The sequence below is a fragment of the Panthera uncia genome, assembly GCF_023721935.1.
Source record: "Panthera uncia isolate 11264 chromosome A3 unlocalized genomic scaffold, Puncia_PCG_1.0 HiC_scaffold_12, whole genome shotgun sequence".
In the NCBI taxonomy this organism is placed as follows: domain Eukaryota; kingdom Metazoa; phylum Chordata; class Mammalia; order Carnivora; family Felidae; genus Panthera; species Panthera uncia.
This window is the reverse complement of record NW_026057579.1, coordinates 33,743,931-33,761,541: the sequence shown is the minus strand read 5'-3', so window position 1 is coordinate 33,761,541 and position 17,611 is coordinate 33,743,931. Positions and strand designations below refer to the sequence as shown.

The 17,611-nt window shown below is 37.5% G+C and overlaps 1 protein-coding gene across 9 annotated transcripts in view; it reads right to left on the bottom strand.

Moving 5' to 3' along the window:
- The window catches only part of KIDINS220 (kinase D interacting substrate 220), a 95,931-nt gene that overhangs the window by 9,434 nt on the left and 68,886 nt on the right, over positions 1–17,611 (bottom strand). For 4 of the 9 annotated variants that reach the window (XM_049652576.1, XM_049652578.1, XM_049652582.1 and 1 more), the window contains 4 exons: positions 15,430–15,608; positions 13,884–14,110; positions 11,386–11,499; positions 4,566–4,598 (listed from right to left, as the gene is read on the bottom strand). In XM_049652576.1, the coding sequence (XP_049508533.1) occupies positions 4,566–4,598; positions 11,386–11,499; positions 13,884–14,110; positions 15,430–15,608 (553 nt within the window). Of the gene's footprint in view, positions 1–4,565; positions 4,599–11,213; positions 11,500–13,883; positions 14,111–15,429; positions 15,609–17,611 lie in introns of those variants that run through there. The other 5 variants (XM_049652580.1, XM_049652581.1, XM_049652583.1 and 2 more) reach the window with 3 other exon arrangements.

Sequence of the window (17,611 nt, the reverse complement as noted above, 5' to 3'; positions counted from 1 at the left end):
TGACAGAGAAACTCTCATGAAGTTACACTATGAAGTACTCCGATTAATAACAAATTTCCAAACGAAGGTTAAAAACAACAAATGTGTGTAGTATGGGAAAATGCCATTAGGGAACAGATTTAGCTACTGTTCTTCTTTAATGAGCGGCCTGTATTCTAGCAAATACAGCCTGATCAAAACAACTTTTCTATGAAGATAGAGCATTCCATGAATGAAGCCTAAGCCAACTTCTCAAATGTTTATAGCCTGACCGCAGAAAAGTAGGGTACAGCCCTTAATCACAGGAAGGACAGGGGGTTAAAAAAAAGGAAAGAAAAAAAAAGGAGCAAAGAGGGAAAATTCAGATGACTGTATTATAAAAATACAAAAGGTAAATCTATGAAATAATTTTTTAAATGCCTATACTGAACAGCTTTAAATGTCTCTACGTACTAGCTTGATAGTCTATGAGAGCTGAAGTTTTCACACCTTGATCAGATTTTATATCCAAGGAATTTAAAACTTCCCTTTAAGAATCTATACAATAAGCACGTAAATATAAAACAGAAATATTACTTCTTAACACAGGTAAAAGTAAATACAATCCATTAAAATGTGGTTTCATTTAAAAGAAAAATCACAATAATAAATAATTCTAGTACTTACTTAGAAGAAAAACAACTTCTGAATGTGGGGACGTACTAAAGAGGTGTTTGCCCTGTGGTCAATTATATATGGATCTCCTCAATGATAGGTGTGGACATTGAGGTCTAAACAGGTTAAGTTTTGACTTCAAAGTCACAGAACAAATAGCTAGTTAGTAGCAGATTTGTACCAGAACCCTAACTTATCAGGTCTTACAACTTCCTATTTCCCTTGTTGCAACGGACTATTTTTGAAGAATTTAAAGAAACTAGGGGGCACCTGGGTGGCTCAGTTGGTTTAGCGTCCGACTTCAGCTCAGGTCATGATCTCTCAGTTTGAGAGTTCAAGCCCCGAGTCGGGCTCTGTGCTGACAGCTCAGAGCCTGGAGCCTGCTTCGCATTCTGTGTCTCCTCCTGTCTCTGACCCTCCTATGCTCATGCTCTGTCCCTCTCTCTCTCTGTCTCTTGATAGTAAATAAACATTTAAAAAATTTTAAAAAAGAAAAAAATTTAAAGAAACTATAACCACAATAAAGAAAAGACAAACCAACTAGTATAGCAGATAAAGACAACGTTCAAATGATCTGCCCTGTATACCACTCAATCTAATTTAATAATATCCTATCCTCAAGGATGTGTAAACATATGTTCTACTGCCTCTTTTACCATTATCAGGACAAAAATACACGATAACACAGCCAAAACTGCCTATTAACCGGTTGCTAAACGTTATTTGTAATGTGAGAGCACATACACACAAACAGCATATACACAGCACATATCTTTATTATATATAAACATAGCTAGGGAATGAGACCATATTGAACAGGGAGTTGGAGTATTAATTTTATGACAGTTAGGGAATCTCTACAAGTTAACAAGTATGAGACGGACCCATAAAAGTTTGGAAGTTAATGACTTGGAATATACTGCACCAAACATGTTTACTCAGAGTTTGTTTTTAATTAAATGTAAATTTGAAACATGCATATATTATACGGTCCGAGGTACAACTGCTTCAAAAAATACTAACAGTAAAACACTAGTATTTCCATAATTTGGTTTTCCTATCTCTATACATAGTTCTATTTTCTGCCTGGATGAGTATAGCCAATATTCAACATGCTAATTATCCAGTATCTACTATAGAAATTTAAAATGCTTTTTATGAATTCTTAATAACCATATTTGTTTTATCTTCCTTTCCTTTTAAACAGCTTTATCGAGATATAATTCACATACCCTACCATTCTCCCTTTAAAAGTGGATGATTCAGTGGTTTTTAGTATACTTGCATAGTTGTAAAACCATTACCACAATCCATTTTGCGACATTTTCATATCCCTAAAAAGAAATCCCTGTACCCGTTAGTAGTCATTCTCCACCCTTCAACATCCATTCCCAACCCCTGTCAACTACTAATCTTTCTGTCTCTAGACCTGCCTATCCGGGACTTTTTATATAAATGGAGCCACACAACATGTGACCCTTTGTGTCTGGCTTCCTTCAGTTAGGATCATGTTTTCAAGGTTCATCCGTGTCACGGCGTGCGTAGGCACTTCTTTGTTTTTACTGGTGAATGATATTCATCTTTTAAATGGTCTTCATTGCTGCCTTCCAAACATTTTTATTCCTCAACCTGTCTCTTGTCTCTGGATGCATTTATGCTTTACATATTCTTGGTTCAAAAGTCACAGTTTGATCAACAAAATAATTATCATAATGGATTATAACTTATTCTGTATAGAATGAGTCCATACTGCTATAAAAGAACTGAATAAGTGAAATAATTAAGTGAAAATAAGTAACTGAATAGATAATTGAGGAATAAAAAGACAGCTTTTCCTAATAGAATTGAATCAATAATTGTAGAAGAAAGAAACAGAAAGTTACCATTAAGAAAGCAGCACAACAAGAGTGGTTGTATCTAAGATGCATTCACGTGTACTAAACTTAACGGGCAAAAGTATAAGTAGAAACGGATATTTGCGGAGTATCAAAGTATCTCTCCCAAGATATTTATTCGTTAAAAAGGGGAAAATACAACTTTACAGTGTTGAGACCTGGCAGAGGCCGCCTTACCCAAGCGATTAAGGTTAGCATTAGCAGCAGTAAGACTCCGGCCCAGCACAGACCCTCTAACAGGATGCGCTGAGAAGGGCGTGGCACCACCCCTGTGGGTCTCTTACCAGAGACATATAACCTCCAGCTGACAAACCCAAATAGGGGGACAGTCTGTAAAATACCTGACCGGTATTCTTCAGAAGCGATAATCAAGGTCATGAAAGACAAGGAAGGACCAAGGAACTGTCACAGATCAGAGAACTCTAAGGAGAAATATAAACAAACACAACTAGATTGGCTCTTGGGCCAGAACAACGACATTAGTGGAAAACCGGTGAAATTCAAAGTCTGTAGGTAGTTAACAGTATCGTACCGATTTTAACTTTTGCTCTTAAACAGTATGCTACAGTCATGAAAGATGTTAACACGAAGGGAATACTATTTTTATACCTTTTCTTTAAGTCTAAAATTATTTTAAAGTAAAGAGGTTTTTTTAATCCCCCAAAAACTCTATTTCTGACTATGCTAAAAAGGAAAAGTATCATAGACATGGAACAAATTAACTCTGTCAGCTCGGGGGGAAACGTAAACTTTTAGAGTATCTTATTTCCACAGAGAATCTGGGAGCTCAGCGATAGAGCAATGCTGATAGATACCACTGTTGTCCTTCGAAAAAACAAAGTCCCACATAATTTTACTTTTATGCACCTTTAAAACGTTTGCATTTTATCAATTATTTTAAAACATAATTTCTGTATCACTGGGGATGATGCAGAAAATATATACTCTCTGAATGACTTTTAGAAGCTTTATAAGAAAAGATAAACACACACATGATCATAAGATCCCAAAGCCAGAGTCTGACTCCTGGTTATATGTAGGTAGGACTTTTTCAAGATGAGGAGTAAATTATCAATAAATTAAAATATGTTACATTGGAGAAATGGTAATTACCTGCCAGGTCTTTTCTAAAATAATCACATATAGGGGCGTGTGGGTGCTCAGTCAGTTAAGGATCCAACCCTTAATTTCCGCTCAGGTCGTGATCTCACAGGTTTGTGAGATCGAGCCCCATGTGGGGCTCCACGCTAACCGTGCAGAGCCTGCTTGAGATTCTCTCTTTCCCTCTCTCTCTGACCCTCCCCGCCGCACAGGTACAGGCATATGTACTCTCTCTCCAAATAGATAAACATACATTTAAAATAATCACATATAATACAATTATTTTGAAACCAAATGAGTCTTAGTAATCAAAATAATGATTTTTGGATGGAAACCTCATAAAAGGACAAAGAGTACCAAAGTGATAAGGAAAAAGAGTACTTAATAATTCAACAGGTAAATTAATAGAAAACTAATTATATTACTTTGACAAAATACAGAATGGTAATATTCTAAAGTTTATCATGCATTCTTATTTGAAATATATCAGCTATCACTCTAGAACAGATCATTTCAACATATATCACAATTTATTTTTAAAAATTTTCTAATGCAGATATTTGAATACAAAAGATGTTAGTTTGTTTAAACTGTTAAATATAAACTTCAAAATGCACACAAGTCAGAATTTCTTTAGGGAAAAGTAAAGCTAACAAAACAGACTGAAATTGCCTTGATGCAACTATATTATCTTATATTGTAAGTAGATTAAAACTACACTCTGAAACACTAGCGTTTTGGTAAATTTATTAAATAAGCTTAGAAGTGATTAGCCAGAATGAGTGCCATGCCAAGGCTAAAAGCGGCTATTAAAATAAACTCGGGCACTGAAATAAGCACAGATGTATCAACAGCCCAGCGTGAGGGTGCCAATGGTTGCTTCTAATAGTCTAATAAGAAAAGTGAGTAAGAAGATTTCACTGAAAGTTTCTGTACCTGTCTTTGTTTGTTAAACCCAGAGTCACACGGCTTTAAGGAAGGAATAAAACAGAATGAAGGACACGAGCTTAAGTAAAACATCAAATAGGCACATGTAATAAACACAGGCAGCACGCTTGTCACCCCTCAGACACCTCTGCAGCAGCACCAGGCAAGGAACACACATGCGCAGTTGCACACACACGCACACACGCACACACACAGGTTAGTGTGATGTCATTCACATGCTCTTGGTAACATTAAAACTGTACTCTCAGAACATATAGTCTTTCTATTAAAAGAATAAATCATGGGCCATACATTCAACAGGAGAACCAGGTAAATAAAATTTGCTGTGAAAAGTCAATATTCCTACCACCTACCAGTATAAAATTAATATTTAGATATTCTAATTAAAAACTGCAACTGAAGAGAACCACTTTACTAATAAGATTTAAGCACTTGGAATTCACGTGAGCACCTCATAAAATGAAATATTATCTAGCCACACTATGCTTAATGTTCAGAAATCTACTTTTCAGATTTGGGGTTTGTTTCACTGGGCATCTGGCACATGATCGATGCACTAAAATACCATTTGAAAAGAAAGCCTTAAGAGCCTTATGGCTCAAGAAATCCTAAACGTAAGGCAGAAAGTATCTGCATACTGTGATTAACAGAACAATTTCAGCGATGTAGATTTTTTAAAACTTCCATTGAGAGCCGATGCCACTGTTACTGATTGTTCTTCTATACCCACTAGGGTGGTGGTAAAAATTGTTAAATAGCGAAAATAATCTACAGATGACTGACAATACTGATTCAAAGTTAACTTACAACATTGTTTTAATAAAGGGCAGGGCCCTGCTAGCCTGATGTCAATGTTGTCCTTTTAACACATTCAGTATCTGCAACACCTAATGGGAATCTTTTCTTCTAATTTACATATCTACCTTATAAACAGGATTTTCAGAAAGTTACTATGTATGTTAATTATATATAAATGTATTATATATTATATAACATATGTGTGTGTATATGTTATATATTATATAACGTGTGTGTGTATACACACAAACACACACACACACACACACACACACACACACACACACACACACATATATATATATATATATATATATATACATGGAGACTTGAAAAAAGGAATGCTAATGAAATTACAGCTTAGTATAAGATACCCAAAACACAAAAGAAAGCTGTTGTTGACCTAGCTGGAAAATATAACTCACTCTTCAGATTGCATGAGAAATAATGAGGTCAAAGTTGACAGATAAGGCTTAACACTACATTTTAAGGGCAGCCTTTTAAAAAAAGTACCAAAAACTGCAATGAACACGATTTCATGTTTTAACTTCTAACCGTACACCAGAGTTTCAAGGATATCATTACTGCAGTATATTTCTGTGGAAATACCTCCACCAATTTTGCAGCAGTTTATTAATCACTTAGGGAAAGAAAGTTTTCTAGGGTTGAAGTCTGGCACAAAGACTTTCGAGCCCGAGGTGAATGCAATTTTTCACTATATTATTAAAGGAAAAATAAGTGAATACTTTTCCACACTGGAACAGAATAAAAATGCACTTCTAAATCACTTTACAAAGCAGGAATGACCCCGACAGAAGCCACTGAGAGGTGACAGGTGCCTGCACTCTACATAAAACCTAAAACATGCCCGCTCCTTACCCACGGCGTCTTTAGCTTTCTTGTCCAAGTCTGCTCCTGAACAATGAGAGACAGCTTGATTTGGACATATACTTGTTTGAAAACAGGTTTAAGTTCTAAGCCAGTGGTGGAAATAAAAATTATCTACTGTCAAGCCCCATCTTTTTTTACTTTTTACTGAGTTACTCCAACTGGATCCAGTTTAATGAAAACCAAGACCTTCATTTTTAATGCCTGTATTAATTCCACCATTTTCATCAACCTCTAACGGCACGCTGGAAATAAGAGTACTGTTCTCAACACTGCCTTTGCAGTTCTGAAGCTCTTCACAATTATACTTTGTACTATTTATCTTCATGCCTTTTCAATGTGGTAGAAAAGTGATCTAAATAAAGCTGTCTAAAGGTATCGAGTAAACCCTGTGGCAGAGAAGGCTGAGAAGGAATGACCTCAGAGTCCTGATAGTTCCTGCAGCAGCCTTCAAACCTAGAAGCTCGATGCGGGTAGGAGTTCCATCAGTTTTCTTCACTGCTGCATCCCACTAGAATAGTGCCTGGGAGATGCTCAAGTTTGTGCAGCCAGTGAGTGATCACACAGGCATTGGTAGTAGTCCGTGCTAAATAATTCAAGGAAGGATTAAAGGGTAAAGAGAGGCTGTACCATTCCTTCTTTCGAAGGACTGCTTTTCAGTGAAATACAGCTTCCACCACGAGCAGCATGCCTTAAATAAAAAGACTGAATACTCCTATGAGCAACCTGAAATACCGCAACAAAATGCCCCGAGGAGGCCTGGCATGAGATAAGCCCTCCCCTGTTGGGTCCTTCCCTTCATGGTCCCAGGATGCTCGGATGCCACTACTTCCTAGCAGGAATCGGACTGAGAGAAAGTAAAGGCACCGAGTAAATTCCCTAGAAGGCTGTCAAAATCTGAAAGTATTCAGAGCGCTCAACCCAGAAATCCTTCTAAATTCTAAGAAAACAAACTGATGGACACCTTTCGGGCCACAGAAGCATCAACAGATAAAAGACTGAGTTAATCTACACTGAATGGTGTATTTGTACACTGCTCCCACTATTGAGACACAGGTCATTTAACTTAACATGGAACAGTTTTACTTTCTGAGTCTTTAAAGCTCCATGAAATTTGCCTTTGGTGTAGTAATAATAATCACTAAGTACTTAAAGTATGCTAAGGCTGAGTAATCCTTAAGTCAGACCTATGGGGTAGGCCTGCATTTCCCAGATGAGGAAGCTGGGTATCCAAGATGTTAAGTAGTTTGGCCAAGGCAAAGAGCTAACCACCAGGGTCTATTTGACTTAAGATCAAATACCTGGCTAAGTCCTGCTTAGTATTAACAGGAGCAAAGAAGGCAGCATGTCTGAGGACTGGGTTGTGACACAGGCCACATGGGTCCTCGTCATACATCTATCTGGCGCTCCCCTCCAGTAAACCTCAGGGAAATCTCCCAGACCCAGTCTGGAACGTTCTTCTGTACCACGAAGCCAAACGAGGCCACAGGTACCAGAGTTCCTGAGGATCCTCAAGAGGCAGGGTAAGTCCAAGGTGGGGACCAGAGTTCTGCTTTTACTGGTTTTAGGAACCAGAGTCCTGATTAATATTTCATTTCTGAAAAGAACTTCTCTGCCTTAAAAGCTCCTTTCTAGCTGTGATATTCTGGGGAACATATATCTTGGGTCCAATGTTAATTTTTGCCCAGTTTTATAAGATTTGGCATATATTTTTCTAGTATAAAATTATTTTTTAAAGTTAGCATAGAGTCTTGTATTTTACATCTTCACTTTTGTGAAACACTTGGACATACCAATAACCTGCCTGGTAAGTCCTTGGCTGTCCTTCGCAAGCAAGCTATAATCATTACAGTGTTCCTTTCATGTGAGAAAACCCAATTGTTTTCATAAGGCTCTGCTTTATAAAGGTTTATCAAAATTCCTTACGGTAAAAAAAGATGGGACCGCTTATACTGAAAATCCCAGTTGGTTAACTCTTTACAGTCTTGCTTTATTGGTGGTATTCTATATTCATTTTTACTCATCATTCTGTGTCCGTAATGACAAGACAATTTGTCCCAAGATGTTTGTGTAGCTCCTGACTTATCTTTAAGCGCCTCTTGTCATCACCTCCTGCATACAGAGGGACAGCTGAATGAGCAGACGGGCTCAATCCACAGGCCTGTTATCTCAGAAATCTAACATTTTCTACTACAGGACTGGAAAGCCATATGAGCCATGAAGAGCTAGCTATTTTTTACATTAACTACTGCTATGTTGATTCAGCTCTAAAGATCCCAGACAAGGTTCCCATGTACAGATACTTCTCCACATTTCCACCACTGCTTTTAATTTGGCTTTGAACTACGTGTCTACTTTTACTAGTCTTCTACCAAACAAATTTTACATGCTATTGTCATTGTTAATTTCTTAAAAGCAAAAAAAGCGTGATAAGCATTTATTATTCACTAGGCCAATCACAAAACTACCTTTTAATGTTAAAAGAACAGCAAATAGTATGGTTATTTTACTAAACAAAGGCACTGATGTAGGCAGAGCACCTTTCTGCTTTGTTATTGGGTTTCTAAACACATCGCAAGAATTGCATTATTTCCCCTTCCCCAAAAACTCATTTCCAATTTGCTTGATGCTCCTTCACTGGTCCCTGAAAGAAACTACAGATATCTTTTAATTATAAGTCTTTGTCCCCACGCTCAAGCATGGGAATAGCGACTATTTCAGCATGTCTGTGTCGTTAAGACCATCAAATTCTTCACAGTATCTGATTTTCATCAAAAGTTTGCTAAGGAATTTTAGCTTAGAGAATTGCATTACATGCATGAAGGTATGTATGAAAGGCTCTCTGACTAAACTAAAAGTCATTCTTGCATACAGTGGCAATGATCCACGGATAAAAGATTCCCCCAACACCCAAATAGAATTATAGTGGTTTATTGTGTCTATTATTCCTGGATAATTGGAGTCACTCAAACACTTCAGCTGAAACATTAATGACTTAAAAAGAATCATCAGCTCCTCAGTGAAAACACCAAGATGGTTCTTTCTCTTAGAGAAACTCCAAGAAACTCAAAGTTTCTCAAAGAAAAACTCAGAGAAAATTAAAGTTAAAGAACTATTGCCTACCCAAATGCATGTTTTAAGTTAAAAATTGTGGGTAAGCTCAGGATGTAGTATTTCCCCACATTAATTCTAACCGTCATGCCGCATTTTAGCAGAGCTCTAGATTAAACTGATCATGTTTACGCGGCCATAACATTCTGTAAATTAATCAGTAGACATTAAAATACAGAGTGGGTTCCTAAATTCCACACTGAGTAAATGAAGATTTTCAGGCTCACCACATTAAACAAATCTCTTATTAAATACAAAGTCTTGAATGAATGATAAATATATGAAATGATTTCCTATACAGTTTTTTAAAAGAAACTCACTTTAAGGCGTTAGCCAAAAAAAGGTTTAAAAAATTCCAGTTATATAATGAACCACCTGCTTATCTAAAAATTTTATTTTAATAAATATACAGATAAAGAAAAATGGTACATTCACGCTAAGGTTTCACAAACTGTGGACACCTAGATTAAGAATGAGGCACTACAGGGGCGCCTGGGTGGCGCAGTCGGTTAAGCGTCCGACTTCAGCCAGGTCACGATCTCGCAGACCGTGAGTTCGAGCCCCGCGTCAGGCTCTGGGCTGATGGCTCGGAGCCTGGAGCCTGTTTCCGATTCTGTGTCTCCCTCTCTCTGTGCCCCTCCCCCGTTCATGCTCTGTCTCTCTCTGTCCCAAAAATAAATAAAAAACGTTGAAAAAAAAATTTAAAAAAAAAAAGAATGAGGCACTACAGATCGTTTTGGTCTACACCATCTAGCTGATAATGTGCTTTTGTGCCCTCAAGGGGGATCTGGGAAACTTTGAAGTTGAACTACGTAGTTCAACATGGATCAGAAGTGTTCCATGCGTGCAGTACCAACTGCAGGCCAAAGAACACCACCAGTCAAAGGTGAAAACAGCTCAATACCAAGGAACAAATACCACCAACTGACCGCTCCTGGTGGCTGTTGTAAAAAACAAAGCCCATCCCGGTGTCATTGAAAAAGGGGAAAAAGAGTTGAGTAAATAGAGGGTAAAGTTAAGCATTAGCTTTTAAATGAAATCTGTGAGCTCTCATTATTAGTATTCAGCTACTCTACAGGAGCAGCCATCACAGCACAGAGGCAGAGTTAGGGAACTGCTGTCACCACAACTAAGACAGTCGTTCCTGCTGCAGAAGCGATGACAGGCCCGTGTTCCCAGCACAAGGCTACGCCGTTACCCTCAAGGAGTCTGTGGGTGAAGGAAGCCCCTCAGCAGCATCCTCCTTGATAACCTCCTAACAACACAAAACAAGAGTGTGGGTGAAAGGTGAGGGGGGCCGAGCCGTAGGGTGATGAATGAACATGGCACTAACACGACCACAGACAACACCGAAACCTGCGCGTGATTGGAGCGTCCCTCGGCGACACTTAAATTTTAAATAAACAGTTGAAGTTCTACGGCTTTTATCTTCTCACTTATAAAAATACGTTCACGGGAAATCTCTTTTTTTTTTTCCATTGTTAAACTGACCATTAGGAACACCTGGTAATTTACAATGTATTTTGTTCTGGATTGGATTCAATCACACATTTGAATAATTCCCTATCCTATTTAATTTCTGCCATTAGATTAAAATGCTCCTCCAATAGATCCTTGAACTTTTATACCACGGGGCTAGCATATATACGTGTACATGTGTATATATATACAGATACCATGTATGTATGTTTTCTTAAAAAGATATTAGAAATGAGCAGATGTAAAGGTTTAGTTTTTAAAGTTTTGGTAACAAACACTGCATTATAAGCCAGAAACTCTGGTTGTAAACAACTCAACATTTATTCCCTGAGGCTGCTAGTCATTTTCCTTCCATAGACATTTACCAGAAATAAAAACAAAACACATTTTATGTTAGTAATAGCTTATGTGTCTTAACGCTATTTATTAAGTAAGTTGCATTCTTTTGCTACAGAAAGGAAATAACCAAACTACTAGTGCTGTCTATGTGTCTTATTAGATTAATACTTTAGTTACCCTTTTTTATACTTACTAGGCCATTGCTTTGATCTCTGGGCAAATTCGTTTTTACTGATGGACGTGAGATGAGGTGTTGGGAGCCGCCAGGGTAATACCTTGGCGTGTAAAGGTAGGGGGCAAAGAATGGCTATGGAAAAAACACGTAACAAAAGAAGGGGATAAACAATTACAGAAATCAAAGTGTGATGAGATTTATCAAATGAAACTAACCAACAAAACACAACTCCAAATTTTGAATAATGCAAGTGACAAAACAAAAGAAAAAGTACCTTACTCACAGTCTGTCAGATATTAAACCCAAAGTTAAGACCAGTATTTAAAATTTCATACTGTTGATTTAATATAAGGTTTGTAAGCAACTGAAGTTTCGCACCTTACAATCTGACACAAGAGTCTCTTTTTAACATTTTTACGGGCTTACCATATGTCAGTTTCTAAGTGATTTACAAATATTAACTCACAATCTCTTTAAAAAAGCAGAATGGACTTTTAATAGAATACTGTTCTTTACAAAAAAAGATGAGCTTTAAGTAAGACCAAAAAAAAGTCTCAACGTATACAAGAACACCTAGCATGGATTCCAAGAATATTACTCCTAGAGCTTACTTTATATCCTACAGTTTAGAGTTTATCTCTTAAATGAGGTGTATTTATTAATGGGGAATCCATTGTTTAGTGAGATTTGTTAACTACTGCCTTTATTTGTAGCCAACTTCACATAAACAGGAGACAGCAAATTATATGGGCTAAACATAAAGATTAAAACTCATTAAGCTTCATTACACTGAAATAACATCCTCCCCTACCTTTTAACTGCTGCCATTTAAGAAAATTGTTCTCTTTTAACTTTTAGACTAGAAACCTCAGATAACTAGAACAAATAATAACTAGATTTAAAAACATGAGAAAATTTTAAGTGTTTTTAAAATGATAAAATGCTATTAAAGCATCACATCAGCCTAGATGGTATGGTAAATTAAAATAAATAAATTTCTTGGTTTCAAAACCTCAACTGTCATCGACCGATCAATGAGCCATTTTGTGTGAAACTACAGCAGATTTTAAGACTGCTAAATAAAAAACCTGCATTTCAACACTGTTACCCCACAGTTAACTTTTATAAGTATGGACTACATTATAAAATGCTACTGATCTACCTTTTTCTCCCTGTCTGAATGAAAGAGTAGAATAACATTATTCACAGGACCTCTGTGAATAGTGCCCCTAATTACAGTTGAGCTTGAACAACACAGGGGTTAGGAGTGCTGACCCCTCCGAGGAGTCAAAAGTCTATGCATAACTTTTGACTTCCCCAAAACTTAACTACTAATAGCCTACTGGTGACCAGAACAATCAAATAACACATATTTTGCATGTTGTATGCATTATATACTGTTTTCTTATAATAAAGGAAGCTAGAGAAAAAAGTCATAAGGAAGAGAAGATACATTTACAGTACTGTGCTGTATTTATCAAAAAACAAAACAAAACAAAACACCAAAAACCCTCTTGGTGTGAGTGGATTCACACAGCTCAAACCCGTGTTGTTCAAGGGTCAACTGTACTTAGATGGCCAACATTTTTCAAAAACTGAAATTTTAATTTAAATTCTGGAACTCCTTCTTTGCCACATTGGTTCTAAACTTCACTGTCTTCCTAGCTCACGTGAAATTTATTTAGGCATGCAGTTGTTGGCTCCTAGTATTCCTATGAATACTAGCCTCTATGTTTTTCTCAAATTAAACTAAAGAGGGAGACAACAAAAATAAGAAACTGTAAGGGACCTTAGAGTATGGTTCCAGAAAGTACACAAGGAGGGTTCAATGCTCCATTTTCCAGTAGGAAATATTAGTATTTAAGATCATTAAGGTGCGTGTAGCTTGGGCTACTAACCTTGACAGGGTCTGTACACCACTGATACCCGTGCTTTCATCTTTTCAAGTAGAAAATTATCATATTTATACTAAGTAAACAATTATACATGACTGCCAAAACTTGAAATATAACTTTAGAAATGGGCCACCGGGCTGTTATTTGGCAATAACATCTGAATCCTACAAGCAGCATCTGCCATCATTATCTCATGCTTAAAAGCTGTAACACACATTAAATATGGGTTTACTAAACTACTGTGGAAATTCAAGTTCACCATTGTTTTTAAATGCCAATGTAATTACACAAAACATAACAAATGCAACATTTCTTTATGAACAAATAGAGAAACAGCTCCCTTCGTAGCACAGGACAGTCACTGATGACCCTGTGGAGTTCACTTTCTTATAAAAACAAAAAGCATCTCTAACATTCAGACTCCATTGAGATCTAGAACCCGTCCAAGTGAAAAATTCTTTTGATTTTTAAAAAATCATGTCCTTTAAATTCCACCTTAACATTTTTCCTATTTTAAAGCTGAAGTGCCATTTCAAAACAATAATAGAATCCACAGCAGAAAACTTCTGATATTTCCCCCATACAAGTTCTTAAAATTGAGGATTCCCAGCACTCTCTTACCCTGTTGTAGAATGGATGCTGGGGTCCCGTCATCCCACTGTAATAGCTGCTGTGAGGCTGTGGAGACACGACCCCACCTGCAAACGGTCCGTTGAAGGACGTAGAAGAAGAACAGACAGACGGAGGCTGACTGTAGCCTGACGGTGGCCTTGGAGGAGCTTCGTGTAAAGGCAGCGGGGGGTATGCAAGTCCGCCGATATTAATCTGGTCCCTCGCAGCACGAACATCTGAAAGATTAAATGATACCCCAGAAGGCAAAAGAAAACGGGACTTTAGTGATTAGTCCAACTATCACCTCCTTCTTCGGTTACCAGACAGAGACATGCTTTTTTCACTTGCCAAGAATTCCAACTGGCTTAAAGGAGACAGGAAATCTTGGCTGGGAAAACCTTGTCCATAGTCATTCCAGAGAGGAAAAACCCAACTAGTTTGCATTAAAGCTTTTGTCACCATTTGAAAAGTCACCATCTGGATTCTTCTCTTCAGTTACCAGAGCAATAATTTTTTCTTTGACTTTTTAAGGTACTTGTGCTATTCTAACAATTGTTTATGATCCATTAAGTGTTACTATTAATAATTCACACCTGTCTGATATTAATGAATACAATGATCGCTAAGCTGTGGGCTTGCAAAGCATAGGACTCATCCATCTCTGAACAACCACAACCAATTCCATGGCCACACAACACACCTTGACATCAGCCTTATAACTAGTACCTAAAAAGAGAATGTACAAGTAGTCTCAGGCTCTCTCTTCACAACTCCCGGAAAACTCAAAGGCGGGTCAGCAGTGCCACACCAAAGATAATGTGTCTCGATAAAGATTTTGTGTGTGTGCATGTGCATGTAGCGGTGCCTCAAGGACAAGTGAAATGATTCCAAAACTTCAACGTCACTATCCTCAATTTCCAGTCCACAAATTTAAGTTAAAATTTAGATAACCATATTTTGCCCCCTCGGATAAACACTCCTATATTAAGCCTGGTCACAGAAAAATTACAATGGGCTGACATCTTAATTTTTTTTTTTTTTTTACATTTATTTATTTTTAGAGACAGAGAGAAACAGAGCACAAGTGGGGGAGGGGCAGAGAGAGAAGAAGACATGGAATCCGAAGCAGGCTCCAGGCTCTGAGCTGTCAGCCCAGAGCCCGACGAGGGGCTCGAACTCACCAACCGTGAGATCGTGCCCTGAGTCGAAGTCGGATGCCTAACTGACTGAGCCACCCAGGCGCCCCATAATGGGCTGACATCTTAAAATGGTGGCTATATCTCAAAATCTGACTCTAAAGCAGTTAAGTCAGGTGTGTGGGTTCTCATGAAAACTATTAGAATAAAGTGAATGTAATAAATAACATTACTTAACATTTTCTAAGGAACGTCAAGATTCTTAATCCTCAATTGCACAAATTCTCCTGTGTAGTGCTTGGTTCAGTATTTCCTGGTATCTCATGGAGCAAGAGAATTTCTCTACATCGCTAAGTTAGAAATGGGAAACATTTTGAGGATTTCAGATAAGAAAAATTAAACTTCCTACCAATACCCACCTGCAATAATTTCCCGTAGTTTCGGGTCTAGGTTTACAGTGCATGGCAAAAAGGTTTTTACGTCTCGAGCCACAAGAACCGGGGTCCTTGAAGACAAGAACACTTCAAAGTTTCTTATATCTCCATCTATTTCAAGCAGTGGCTCAACATCTTTAGTTGTTGGAATATTCTTTGATATCCTTCAACAAGAAACAAATGGAAAAGGTCATTAATGTCACTATTAGAAAGGACAATTCTACATGTAACTTAAAATCTATTCATAAAAATAAATAACACATTACACATCATAAAAAAATTTTAAGGACAAAAAAATCTGCAGTTACAAAATGACTAAGATAACAAGCGTGAGGTCAGAATTAGAACGCCTTTGGCCACAGGCAGGACTCGGGCTAGGGAACAGGAAAGAAAGCAGGTTTTTCAGGCTCTTCACATGTGGATGAGGACCTTTTGGTGAAGGTTAAAGGAGTTACCATTTTACACACAGCAGAGCAAGCCTCAGACAAATGAGCCAGCCTGCCCAAAGCCACGCAACTGGGCAAGAGAAGTTGACCAGCTCTCGACCCCACATTTATTATGGAATCCCACCGTCCTTAGCTTGCAAAGAAAAGAAGTAAATGATAATTTTTAAAGAAATTACATACACTAGAAAAAAGTTAGTACAGGTTTTTCCTGTTTCAAAAAAGGTTTTATTTTCTATTTCTTTACTGCTCAGACCCAATCCTGGGCTAGTAGCCAAATATTAAAAGCCATCCGAGGGAAAGCCCAGGGAACAAAATTAGCAAACAAGAAAAGACAGGGTGCTGGGGAGGACACAAGGACAAGGATTTTGTGTTAATGAGCCTCAGGGAGTCCCTTGCACGGACTCACGCACACCTGCACAAAACAGAAGAACCCTCTGATGGGATTACTTTTTAATAAATTAAAATGGCATTCAAACTGATCAGCGATATATTTTAAATGAAATGAAAAACCTAGGAGAATGGTTACAAAGACTCATTTGCAGAAGTGGCCAAGATCTCAGAGTTTAAACAGTTAAAAAGGTAGTTCATCTGTTTCAGGAGTGGAACATAAAATACTAAGAAGGGAAGCTAGAAAGATTTAGATAAAAACACACAGCTGACAAGTCACATGAAACAAATTAACTGAATTTTAATGCCAGCTCTGCTTAAACTTGAATGTGAACAGTGTTCTCAATATGATGAACAATACTGCTGTTCACAAGCCAACAGTCTACTGCTGGTTTCCAGATTGAAGTCTCGATTCTAACCTTTTGAGCTCAATACATTAAACTCTTCCACTGAAAGAGATATTTATGTAAATGATAATCTTTTGGCAATGGGCCACTAAAATCATATGTGTCTTTATTTTTCAGATATTTTTCCAAAGGTTAGTATTTAAAGAATTTAAGTAACTTCACTTTTCAATTAAGAGTGAATTTGAATTTCCAGTATTATGAATCATGGGAATTAAAGTTGCCAGCAGTTAAATGGCCCACAGAAAGCATTATAAAGCCTCAGGCATCAATGAGCTCCTAGTAAGTTTAAATGCAATTTCTTTCTATGCTACCAATCTAGCAATACTTGTTAATGCCAACGGCAATGTAAGTTAAAGGCATTTTGATTACAAATGACAGTGGTTTATAGAAAGTCCGTATTAATTCCCTGGCAGAAATTACATAAGCCATTCAAATCACTTGCATTCAAAATGAGGTCTTAAATTACATGGGGGAAAAATTTCTATTTTAAATCAAAATATAAACAGGTTCTAAAAGCATAATTTATGAAGAAGGCATGATTTGTCACACTTTATCTAAAAGTAGCTGCCTGATAATGTCATTATTTAATCCTAGAAGGTTAAAAAGAAGACAAAATTCCTTCAAAAACTTAGAGAACACTCTTAACTGCCTCACAATTTTATTACCTTAAGACAAATTCAACCCCTACTGGGCTCAAATACATTCGATCAGTGAATGCCCATTTATTAAATAACGCTCTATGCACAGAGCACTTTTGAGATTCTGGGATGGAGATGGAACACAGAAAACAGCTCCTCAGCACCGCCGCCAATGGGTGTGAAACAAAAGACGGAAGTGAAGTCCACATGTGTGGAAAGACCACTGAAAACCCAGAACGCTTCAGGAGCTAACTACGCTCTCTTGTTCGGTCTTGACCCCGCGAATTCC